Source organism: Sardina pilchardus, chromosome 14 (assembly GCF_963854185.1).
Source record: "Sardina pilchardus chromosome 14, fSarPil1.1, whole genome shotgun sequence".
Taxonomy (NCBI): Eukaryota; Metazoa; Chordata; class Actinopteri; order Clupeiformes; family Clupeidae; genus Sardina; species Sardina pilchardus.
The window spans coordinates 32,919,083-32,932,279 of record NC_085007.1 but is presented as its reverse complement, the minus strand read 5'-3'; the positions used below and the strand labels follow the sequence as shown (position 1 = coordinate 32,932,279).

At 40.1% G+C, this 13,197-nt stretch overlaps 1 protein-coding gene across 5 annotated transcripts in view; it reads left to right on the top strand.

The window, feature by feature from the left end:
- The window catches only part of jak2a (Janus kinase 2a), a 146,871-nt gene extending 133,674 nt beyond the window's left edge, over positions 1–13,197 (top strand). For all 5 annotated transcript variants that reach the window (XM_062554041.1, XM_062554045.1, XM_062554044.1 and 2 more), the window contains 3 exons: positions 4,107–4,224; positions 11,721–11,834; positions 11,935–13,197. In XM_062554041.1, the coding sequence (XP_062410025.1) occupies positions 4,107–4,224; positions 11,721–11,834; positions 11,935–12,042 (340 nt within the window). In that variant the 3' untranslated portion in view covers positions 12,043–13,197. The remainder of the gene's footprint in view (positions 1–4,106; positions 4,225–11,720; positions 11,835–11,934) is intronic.

Below are 13,197 nucleotides of genomic sequence, written 5' to 3'. Positions count from 1 at the left end.
GAGCTTGTTTGTTTCCTGGGGAGCCAGGTGTGCTTGAACCCGCTGCTATTCTGAATGCAATTAGTGTCTACACGTCCTTCTTTATCGTAGCGTGCTGATTCACTAGGTGCAACACCCAACCGGGTCCGTGTAGACGCTAATTACATTCAGAATAGTGGCAGGTTCAAACACACCTGGCTCCACAGGAAATAAACGAGCTCACCTAGAGCATTTTATGCAACTAGCCCATACAAGTCTTACAGTGAAATACGTAGGCTGCTTCTGATCCTATAACGACAACGAAATAAATGGTTTCTTTTAACACGGTGGAGAATCACGCATTTGGCGCTTCAGTGTGCCTCGCAAAAAAAGTATAATAGAGCTAGAATTATATATATATATTTCAATAAGACAGTGGTCTCAGACTGATGCGTCTTTTAATGACGCACTGTTTGGCTGACAGCCTCTAAAATACACCCCACATATGCATCAATGCATCAACAATTCTAGGCTCAATTTCTCAGGGAAAGAACGTTTTTTTATTATTATTTTTTTTTTACATATATACATTTTAGCTTAATCTACAGCAGAAATTAAGTGCCTGGCATGGGGGGGGTGTGGCATCATGATGGTTGCTTTCCATCGTGATATCTGTCAACCATCACGATGGACGATGATATCGGCACAACCCTATAGCCTATGTAGCCAGCTCTATGACTATTTGGCAGACGCTTCTGTTCAAAATAACATAGGCTATAGGCCTATATCTAATTCATATTTATATTCGTGTTGTAACAACTCGTGGCATCAAGGCTCAAATCAGCAGGTTTATTGGGTCAGGAGCGGGGAACACAGACAGATCACAAACATCTTTTAAAGAACACACAGTAGTCACAGGCTAATACATGCACAATAGACGAGCGGGGTCATATACAACGCAGGAGTAAACACACAAGGAAAGACTACACATGCACATACACCACAAGGTAAACGCAAATAGCCTACAATAGGACTAGGCTACTAAAACCGCCATTATACATTCCAACATAGGCGTACACACATTATGGGAGTCCTATACACGCACTGACGTCATAAAATGTGTTGCAGTTTAAACTGTTGCTTAGCCTTCAAAACAGCCTATAGCCTACTGTAAATGCATGATGTCGATTATTCTTTCAGTGACATTTCCACTCTTTCTTCGAAGGGTGCACGCAACTTATCGTAGGTACTCCCGATGTAGCACACCTGGGACATAAAATACTGTACATAGGCCTATAGATCAAAATGAGAAGTTTGGAATGTTATGGCGATTATTTTTCTATATGTAGATCACTCTCCTTCAACATCTAGATCTTGCTCTCTTTGATGAACATATATAGGCTAGCAATTATCCATTCGGGCAGTGGCAAACATTTTGCTGTCAGCAATGCAGTAGGCCTAGTGAACGTGCATATTGGATTATTTTTTCCAAAAATGTTTCAATATTTGAGTTTTATTTTTGTCTGGGAAGTAGGCTACTGTTTTAGGTAAAGGTCTTAAAATCCGTTTTCTGTTTCAACCTTGAAAATCAAATGAACAGAAGGTAGCCGACACGGACCGACCTTTCTCTTAAATAGTTTTTTAATAGCTAGGCATAGCTACATAATGGACAACTTTACTAATTCAGAAACGAGCGTAGTTGCATTTGCTGTCTCTCGATGAGTGGTCGGATACATGAACAAAGCTGGGAGAAAGTATTTTTACGCATACGAAAATGTGAAAGCCATTGATCTTCGTTGAAGCAGCTTACTACGCTCTCCCACCAGTGTTGAGACCTTTCGCGCATCCAGATTGATCTCGATCTAGGCCTATCGCTGATTAGAGCGGCAGCAAAAGCGAGTGCTCTCCTCACTCTCCTTCTCCGTCTCCTCCTCCGGTTTGCCATCGCGACTTAAATTATTTTGACCTGAAGATCTAATAAGTTGAAATAGGGAAAGCAATAAAGTTAACTGCAGTACTGCGATAACATTTTTGATAGACCTACGGTAGTTGTTGTTGTCAACGTAAATGACGCTTGACAATAGATAAACATTCTAAATTCTAAAGGTACATTCTACAGGTAAATCCGAATGCAAGTGATCAGCTGAGGTCATATTAGAATACTGGTGTGAACGAAATGCGTCTTGGCTGATCACTTGCAATCAAGATTTGCCCAAGAGGCATTCTAATGACTAGTGTGAACAGGCTCTTAGTCACTTGTCTAAATATTAGAACTATTATTGAGTAGACTATAAAGGATGTTTAGCTAGACCTGAGAGATACACACAAACCTGTGTCCTTGGTCGGTGCCATGAGCTCACTGGTGCACGACAGTGGTGTTGGCACGCATTTCTCCCCTGTGAAGCTGTAGTGATGTGAACATAGGAGTGCTACCACATGATTACATAATGCCTCTCCAGCAGCACATGTGCAGAATCCCAAAAATCCTCAAGTGTAACAGTCCCATTGATGCACAAACAACGACAAAAAAGTGAGTTAAGCATCATGTTGTGCATGGATAGATCATGATTTCAACCTGGACATCCTAGCACTGTAACCTGCAGGGTTTAAGGCTCCTGGTGTTTCCTCATAGAACAGTAGCAGTTCGCCTTAACTGCCACTTCCATATTAACTAAATCTGACACCGCAGTAAGAGAGGGAAAGATTATCACGGCATACAGCAAAATGTCTGGCCATTGGTAGTTTATGACAGCCACTTATCTGACATGCTAGCGACATTAGCGTACAGTAACGTTAGGTAGTGCCTAGCTACCTAGCTATCATATTCCATGAACACTAACCTTGGGTCTCTTCGGAGTGTACTTCGGAGTGTACTCAAACAATTCAATTATCGTTCTGTGTTGTTTCATTTCACTATGTTCAGGTCCATGCTTGATGTTTGTTCTGTTTACAATCTCGCGGTTGGAACGGTATCAAACTAAAAAGGCCTTTCAAAATAAAAGCACCTTGAAACAGAATAGGAAAAGGCCAAAAAAGGAAATAACATAAGGAATGCATTTATTGTAATATTTAAGAAATATATATTTTTAAACTTTGATATCAAAATCAAATGGAGGAGAATTTGGAGAATCTCGCTGCCCCTATTAAGTAACCTCACCCCCTCAACCCTAACCCTGAACACCAGCATACCACAGGGCTGTGTGCTGAGCCCTCTCCTTTACTTCCTTTTCACTTATGACTGCACACCTGTATATGGCTCTAAAACCATTATCAGGTTTGCAGACGACACAACGGTGATTGATCTAATCAGTAACAACGATGAGATGGCCTACACAGACGTCCAGCACCTAACATCGGGGTACACTGCCAATAACCTGGCTCTCAACACCAAGAAGACCAAAGAGCTCATTGTGAACTTCAGAAAAAAATAAATAGAACACACACCCTCATCCTCATCAACTGGACTAAGGTGGAGTGTGTCACCTGCTTCAAGTTTCTGGGTGTCCACATCTCTAAGGACCTCTCTTGGACCCTCAACACCTCCACACTGATCAAGAAGGCTCACCAGCGTCTTTTCCTAAGGAAACTAAAAAAGGTCCACCTCACTCTCCAAGTCCTGGTGAACTTTGAACTTCTACCATCGAGAGCATCCTCACCAACTGTGTCACTGTTTGGTATGGAAAGCACTGCAGAAGGCGGTGAAAACTGCCCAATGTATCATCAGTTCACTCCCCTCCATCGAGGCCATCCAGGGCAAGCAATGCTAATGTAAGGCGTGCAGCATCAAAGACTGTTCTCCCCATTCTCCTCCGGGAGGCACACCCGATCCAGCAAGTTCAGAGGAATTTTCTTCCCTCTGACGGTCACCCTACTGAGCTCTAGCTCTGCACCCCAGTGACAACCAACCAACTAATTCACATTGCACAACTTCTGGTTGGGCTCAAACTGCATTTCGTTGTCTCTGTACTTGTACTCTGCACAATGACTATAAAGTCATGCCCTTTGCTTGGCCCTACTGGTGATGCACTACTGCAGTTTGATGGATTTTGTGGCTTGTGTAACAAAACCCGTCAACCTGCAAAAATAATTAATGTACAGCCCTGATAAGTCTCAATCTTCATCTTGAATTTGCTTGTTCTCTGTTTTAGGTATGCTCCTGAGTCTCTGACTGAGAGTAAATTTTCTGTTGCCTCTGATGTATGGAGCTTCGGAGTCGTACTTTATGAGCTCTTCACCTACAGTGACAAGAATTGCAGTCCTCCAGCTGTAAGTGTGTTCGGTTTATCTGATGTTACTTTTCTTTTCATTTAACTCCTTTCTGCCATTTTCTCTTCAGACAACAGTCCCCTAAGCAAAGTTATGTTTGGGTCATTCCGTGTCATATCACCCAATTTCAGCTACATTTGGAAAGTGACCCTCTCCAAAAAAATCTGAAAAACAATCACAGGTGTTTGTAGACTAAACCTATGCTTAAATCTTAAATAGTATCTGGATCACTAATGGTTTAAAAACTTCAGCCCATTGTAGCTTCAAGTCATTTTAAGCATTGTGGTGAGCAATCCTTTTAGTTCAACTTGCAACATTATTGGTTCTTTTGGTATTTCACACACATCAGTGAAACTATGTGAATGGAGGCACATTTTCCTGTTGAATTAAAACAAAAAATCCATTCAGATCAGAGGTATCTTGTGTAATTTCCCCTCTACAAAGCTCTGAAAATGGCTATAAATTCATTATGTGAAAAGACATCATCACTTTTGAAGGCTTCTCATTCGAAAAGTTTGTGCCCATTTTTCCCCCCACTCATATATGGACTATAAGGTCATGTCCATGCATCAATTTTGGTTGTAATCATTATCATATTGTCAGAGCATTTTGTTTTAGTTGGACTTGATTTACAAAAAGCCCATTTTCATCCTCTCATTTCACCATGTGGACAGTTAACAGGATTTTTTTTAATTTTACCATATATCTTACATATTGTTATTCTGTATGTGAGGATCATCTGTCCAAAATGTGGGCTTGTTGCTGAGTTTCTTTATTTGAGATATGTTTTTTGGAAAATATTCTCTATAAATCCACTGAACTTGCATTGGATCTGCAGTACCTCTTTGTACCACATGAGGTGGTACAAAGTCAATGGAAGTCAATGGAAGAGTAAGATGACTGACGATCATGTGTATAATTTGCTTGATCAGTTTATCATAATTGTGCTTGATCAGTTTATTTTCTCTAAATAAGATTTATTTATGAGTAATATCTATCTATTAAAGCAAGGAACGTCTGTCTGTGTGTCACTCTGTCTGTCTGTCTGTCTGTCTGTCCCAGGCATAACTCTCGAACCGCTCATCCGACTGACCTAAAATTTAGCATAAGTCTTACTAATGACATGCGTGAGTGCAGTGCAAAGTTTGGTCGTTTTTGGACAAAAAATGACAAAGATATCGTTAAATTAAGCAAACTAAAATTCTACCGCTCTCTATAGCCACTCCCCTTCTCACTGTCACTTAGGCTACTCCAGCATAGAAAAAAAACAGCATAGGTAAAAAAAAAAGCCAAGCCGTCGGGCACTCATGATGGTAAGCATGGCTGTACTCTACATCAACAACCGGTTGATGATTCGTTGATCTTGGATAAAAGTTGATCTTGGATAAGCGTGGTGAGTCCGACACACATGCACCCATGTTGGTAAGCAGGCTTTAACATATGAAACGTAACGTTGCATGCCTACTCCACATCAACAACCGCGGTTGATGAGGGAAATAAACTTTAGCCTACTCTACGAACGGTTGTCACGTTGCAACTTTGAATAGAACACAACACTCAATGCATCCAACATGTCAAAACACTCACGTTTGGGAATGACTGTCCCTTGCATAGATGTCGCATAAATCCATAAATCCCTCTGACACATCACAACTTCACATGTGAACCGACAGCCCCGCACAGGCCAGATGTGCTTCCCGAGTGAACATTTGCCCTCATAGCAAGGCAATTCTACTCAGTTAAGACACACAAACTCACTGCACATAGCTACACAGTGTACTGTAGGTCTGCATTCCGGTAGGCTATAACAGACACCTACAAGACACGTAACATTCTACATTTGGAATCCGTATCAGTTCACTGCTGTGGTCACACAAAATATCATTAAACATTTTCATATTATTTATTTAGCTAAGCCTAGGCTATGTGTGGCTTATAGGCTAATCATTTAGAATTTAGCAGCAACTAGCCTACAAAACATTTTTCCTTATATTGTTTTGTTTCCTGCAGATTTAGCATCTATCTATCTATCTATCTATCTATCTATCTATCTATCTATTAATGCAAGGAACGTCTGTCTGTGTGTCACTCTGTCTGTCTGTGTGTTCCACGCATAACTCTCAAATCACTCATCCAACTGACCTAAAATTAATTTGACACATGTATTGCTAATGACATGCGTGAGTGCAGTGCAAAGTTTGGTCATGTTCGAACAAAAAATGACAAAGATATCGTTAAATTAAACAAAATACAACTCTGCCGCAATCCCACAATTCTACCGCTCTCTGCACTAGCCACTCCCCCTCACTCTCACTTACTCCAGCATAGAAACAAAAAAGCCCATTTCGCTGACAAACTCCGTGTTCATGGAAATTACGATGTCTCACGTAAACAACGGACCGTTTCAAGATTGTTCATGTTGGATAAACATGCTGAGTCCGACACACATGCACCCATGTTGGTAAGCAGGCTGTTAAAGTCACGTAACGTTGCATAGGCTACTCATCAACAACCGCGGTTGCCTTGCGCTTCATAGCACTGGCATGGCCATGGCATAGACGGGCCATGCATGCGGTTAGCTTTAGGCTATCATTTCCCAACAACAGCAAAAACGCACGGGTATGTAATGTGTCTAATAGCCATTAGCTGCAACTCAAACGCCTTTCCCCTTCACTTTTTTATTACCTTGCAAAGAGTAAAAAGCTCTAACAGCACGGGCCTGATTCTCATCACCAATCTAACATGATCTACCTGCATCAACGTCATTGGGCAACACGTTTCTTGGAAAACATTGTTTGCACGGGCACTGCACTAGTGTTGTTGATGTTGCAATCATTACTTGGAGCAATTCAACTATGATCTAGTGTGTTTAGATTGGATATGTGCAGCAAACAAGTGACTCTTACTCTTACATTGACTTCCAATGTATTAAAAGAGCACCTCATGTGGTGCAAAGTGGTACTGCAGATCCAATGCCAGTTTAGTAGATTTTTAGAGAATATTTTCCAAATATCTCAAATAAAGAAACTCAGCATGCCCACATTTTAGACAGACGATCCTCACATACAGAATGGTAAAATTAACCCTCTGATGCATGAATTATGAAAGCCTGAGACAATTTTTTTTTTTAATTTTGTTTTTACATTACTTGGGACATGAAAATAACAAATATTCAATTTGTTTTCAAGAATATACATTTTTCAGAGAGTTACGAACATGTCCACTACAGTGGACTACATGCACCTCAGCACTCAAGCATAAAAGTGTAAGCCTAATATAAAAATAAAAAAACTGAGTTTTTCTCAAATTAACCTCATTTTATGGTCATCAACCATTAGTTCATCAATTCTATCAACTATTTGCACCTTGACTCTCTGCATCTCCTTCATAATCGTCATATCCCATGCCTCTATTGTTCTCTGGCAGCCACTCATCATCACTTTTGTCACTATTCTGATCACCACTGGAGTCAGAGGGGTCTTCCCTATTTTTTGCAGCACTTGTGGACCAAAAATATGATAAAATGCTCATTTTTACAAACTCAAACTACAACTTATATGCATAAAAAATCATAATTTTGCATAAAATATTAATATATGCATACAATGTATAAAATTAACATAAATATACCCAAAATGCACTGAATTGCAATGAAAATAGAGATGAATCAACCACATGACTTACCTAGCATATCTAGCATGCATGACGTCCACTTCATTGGACACATGGTTAATCACAATTTACAACTGAATGAAATATTTTTTTACACATTTTCAGAGCAATATTATTCCTTAGATATTCCTGCATATCATCATATTTTTTTACCTCTAGGGTTGTCCTTTTATAGAAGGATTGACGGGATATTCTAGCAGTGGTCAACAAGTGTGGCTTTCTGTCGACCATCTTTGATTCAGAGGAGGTTCGCATGTAGTTACAACACCTAACCACCGAATACACCTCAATGGTCGGGGGCAGCAGAGAGCAGTCCAGTGGCGTAGCGTAGTTGCGCAAGGCCCCCCCCCCCCGTTATCTCAACCCATCCCTTCTCAAGACACACCGACCGACCACAGAGGGAAAGAACGCACGCACGGTAATTATTACACGGACAGCGACTATTTGCGTAACTTGCACACAGCCTACGATCAAAAACAGAACGCATACAAATTCATTCAACTGAACACACCACATTAGCACAACAATCAAAGAACACACTGAGGACGGCTTGACGCCGAAACACGTTTGTTTTATAGGCATGGTGCTACAATAAAGTATAAGATCTCGCACCCGAAGAAGGAGATATCTTGGAGTTTGAGCGCGCCTCTCTCTGCAAACTCATCAAAGAACAAACAGACACATAATTATGGCACAGCAGCCATTTAACTAACCTGTACGCCGATCAGTTGCCGTATAAGCAAAAACACTTGCACTCACCCGTCAGAAGTGTAGGCCTACTTTGCGTGCCTTCTGCTCAGCAAACTCGTTCACTATTGTGGTGAAATCCAATTTCCTCGCCCTGTCATTTTCGATATAGAGTATGGCCAATCCACTCAGTCGCTCCTGACCCATGGCACTCCTCAGATAATTTGCGACTTTAGTAAGAGTAGTAGCCGATACCTGTTTACATTTGCTAGCATGTGCAGCAGCCTATGATCAGAGATGACGTAAAAATGTTATGACTGGACAAACAGATTTCCCAGCAGGCCATGTTACAACATCTTGTAAGTTGACGATAAAATAATCAATAATGGTATTAGTTTTATTGATTAATTTCGATTCTAACATTGAAATGTCAAAGTCAAAATGATATGAAAAGTAGGAGAAAATACAATAATTGGGGAATGGATAGGTGCCACCATGAGACCATGTTGTAGGAGATAGTGAAGCACTTAAATAGCAATCAGTTTGTCTTAAATGGTACGTTAGAAGAGACGGCGTCATTGCTGACAACAGTTGACATTATGTCGCATAGCTGGGAGGCTGGGCAAATTCTGAACTGCAAAGGGCCCAGCGAAGTTCAGAGGGCCCTGGTGCGTTGCACCGGCTGCACCGTCGCACGCTACGCCCCTGGAGCAGTCTAACGACTGATATGCAACTCCACCATAGAAACTATTGCGTTTAGGAGAAAATGACTTTTAAACAGCTGTCCACTGTAGTGACCGCTATGCGCCAGAGGGTTAACAAATCCTGTTAACTGTCCACATGGTGAAATGAGAAGAGGAAAATGGGCTTTTTGAAAATCAAGCCCAATTAAAACTAGAAATGTGCATATCCGAGGACCTGCAAGAGTGGGCTTGCAAAAATGCTAACAATGCTAACCATGTTTACAATGCTAACCAGGTTGATCAGCTAACTTGGCAGATGATTTCTAGCATTTATGCTAAAAATGCTAACTATGCTAACCATAATAACTATGTTAACAATGTTAACTTAGCTAATGACTTCTGTTATGTCAACCATGCTTAAAAAAAAAAAAAAAAAAGATTTCCCCATTAATTTCAATGGGACCGAAAACCGGCGAAAAACAGGAATACCGGAAAAACGACAACCGGCAGCCATCCGACATGAACAAGCAAGCTACACCGGATTGGGCCTGATTTTTAGTGTTGGAACCGCGTCGATAGCTCAAACGCTCTAGAAGAAGAGGCGTTCTCAAAAAGTGGGTGAAAAGTAAAATGTGCTTGCTTTGCAGCAAGCCCACTAACAAAATGCTCTGACAATATAATAATGATTACAACCAAAGTTGATGCATGGACATGACCTCATGGTCCATATATCAGTGGGGAAAAAACCTGATGAATTTGTGGCACATACTTTTCGAATGAGAAGCCTTCAAAGTGATGATGTCTTTTCACATAATGAATTAATAGCCATTTTCAGAGCTTTGCAGAGGGGACATTTTTAATTCAACAGGAAAATGTGCCTCTATTCGCATAGTTTCACTGATGTGTGTGAAATACCAAAAGAGCCAATAATGTTGCAAGTTGACCAAGAATATTCTATAACCAAGACAGTGAAAGCAATGCCATTAGATCCCTGTGCATTTTTGATCTACCAGCCCTTGTGCTTAATGTTATACAGTTCTTCAGCTGCCTGTGCTTCTGTTTGTCTGTGGCCAGCAGCCTGATGTTGTGCCTGTTGTCCTCGTATGTTGACCATCAGTGCTGACACTTTGGTGTAGTGGCTGTACTGTCAGCACAGTGATTTGGGGGTTGATGACCAGATGTTGTCTTCATGCAAGTCATTTTAGACTTACATCAGCCATCCATGGGCCCAAAAATAGTTTTTCCTATAAAAAGAAGGTTACATTCAATTAATAGAGAATGAAAAAAAATCTTTGAGAGCAATTTCACATGTTAAGTGATGGTGCTTAAAAGTGAACAAGGTCTTGTATGCTGTGCATAGATTGGAAACGTTCATCATCACTGTTTTTTGTTTGTTTGGCTTTGAAAGATGGCAAGGCTGAAATTGTCATAAGAAAATGAAAATATGATTTAAATCCCACAAGAGGCCAAGATGATTCATTACACATTTTCCAAGTGCCCTATTTATATATGTATATGTATAAAACGATATGTATAAAACGATTGTTCACCATAATGCTTAAAAAGACTTGAAGCTTCAAAGGGCTGTAATTTTTAAACCATTAGTGATCCAGGTATACTATTTAAGATTTAAGCATAGGTCTAGTCTACAAACACCTGTGATTTTTTTCAGATGTTTTCGGAGAGGTTCACTTTCAGGCACTGGGTGATTTGACACAGAATGACCCCTTTGTGTAAATGAAGTGTTCACTAATTCACGGCTGGGATAAATGCAGAGGCCACATTCCTTGAATACGCAAGTGTTCTTGGCATAGAAACCTGATTTACATGTAAATGTGTTCACTGAAAAGTTTTTGTATTGAAAGCATTGATTTCTCTATTGATGTCAGATGTACAACAATAATAGCCTGGATGATAGTTATCATAATTATGATCATTTACTTATGACCCAAAAGTCTGACATAACCGAACCTCAAGTCCAAGAAGTATGAGAAAGGTTGGAAGTACACAGAAAGAAGATCACACGATGATGAAGTTGACATGAAATGACCCAGCAAAATGCTGCATTCTCTCTATTTGAAAATCCCCAGTTCCAACTATTTGAATTCTCAATAAATGACTATTTGAAAAAAAGCCATTTTACATTAAAGTTTGAACTAGATATATGATCACTGAGGCAACATTAATGGCACATTAATGTTTAAAAGTTGAACAATGAGTTTTGACACTGAACATTGTTATTCATCTTCTCAAGCAGTAAAATTAACCTGTCTCTCTGTTTGACATTTGTCTTGCCATATTGAAATAGATGCCAAATTGGTCAAATGGCATGCGTCAGTGCAGTAAAGATATGATACTTCCCGGGTCCAGCCTTTAGTGGCAGTGTGCTTTGGGCTTTAGGAAAAAAGCGAGTTAGTTGTCTAGTATTTAGTGTACTACCCTACTTCTACTCAGGTCTTTATGGAGCAGATGGGAAGTGATAAACAGGGTCAGATGATTGTGTACCACCTGATTGACCTCCTCAAGAAGGGCTATAGACTTCCTGCCCCAGAGGGATGTCCACAGGAGGTAAGAATTGTGCTGTCAGACTCTTCTTACCTGTAATGAGATTACATACTTTTAGTGCTTCTTAACAATACAAATATATAAATATATTTTCCTTCTACAGATCCAACAACTTATGAGTGAGTGCTGGAGCAGTGACCCCATCCAGCGGCCATCCTTCAAAGGCCTTAGCCAGTCTGTAGACACAATATGGGATGGCAAGGAGGGATGACATACCTCTCTCATTGTCTGCTGCACCAAAGAGACCATAATTCCTCAAGTTATGGAGGCCCTCAAAAGGAACATTCTATAACCAAGACAGGGAAAGCAATGCCATTAGATCCCTGTGCATTTTTGATCTACCAGCCCTTGTGCTTAATGTTATACAGTTCTTCAGCTGCCTGTGCTTCTGTTTGTCTGTGGCCAGCAGCCTGATGTTGTGCCTGTTGTCCTCGTATGTTGACCATCAGTGCTGACACTTTGGTGTAGTGGCTGTACTGTCAGCACAGTGATTTGGGGGTTGATGACCAGATGTTGTCTTCATGCAAGTCATTTTAGACTTACATCAGCCATCCATGGGCCCAAAAATAGTTTTTCCTATAAAAAGAAGGTTACATTCAATTAATAGAGAATGAAAAAAAATCTTTGAAAGCAATTTCACATGTTAAGTGATGGTGCTTAAAAGTGAACAAGGTCTTGTATGCTGTGCATAGATTGGAAACGTTCATCATCACTGTTTTTTGTTTGTTTGGCTTTGAAAGATGGCAAGGCTGAAATTGTCATAAGAAAATGAAAATATGATTTAAATCCCACAAGAGGCCAAGATGATTCATTACACATTTTCCAAGTGCCCTATTTATATATGTATATGTATATATTTTAAATGATCTCGTGGTCTTTCTTCATCTCTGGAAGGAGATTGTGTAGCTATACCTGTAACCCTGCTGTTGGTGCATAGAGGAAAAACTGGCAACTCACTGATCTGCAACAAATCTTTTTATAGTGATTCCTGTTGTTGTCTTCCTTTGTTGCAGCTGTGCTGCTGATATATCCTTTGACCAGCTAACTTCTCAGACACACTGAGGAGAGTCTATGGAGAAAGAATTAAGAGTATATTAAGTGTCGTATGATCAGGACTGAGGAAACTATATATTTTTTTATTTGCAAAAGATATTTTTCATTGAATGAATGTAACATTGTTTGTTTTACTATTACAGAGCTCAAATGATTGTATAACATGAATCAGTGTTTTTGATGTGGTTATATGAGGTATACATTGTTTCAAGTAGTTGCAAATGTCTTTCCAAGACCAGCGGCAGGTGGATATGGGCTGTTTGGTTTTAAAATGTTGTCAGTGCTTCATTAAATTCTCTGACTAATAATGTCA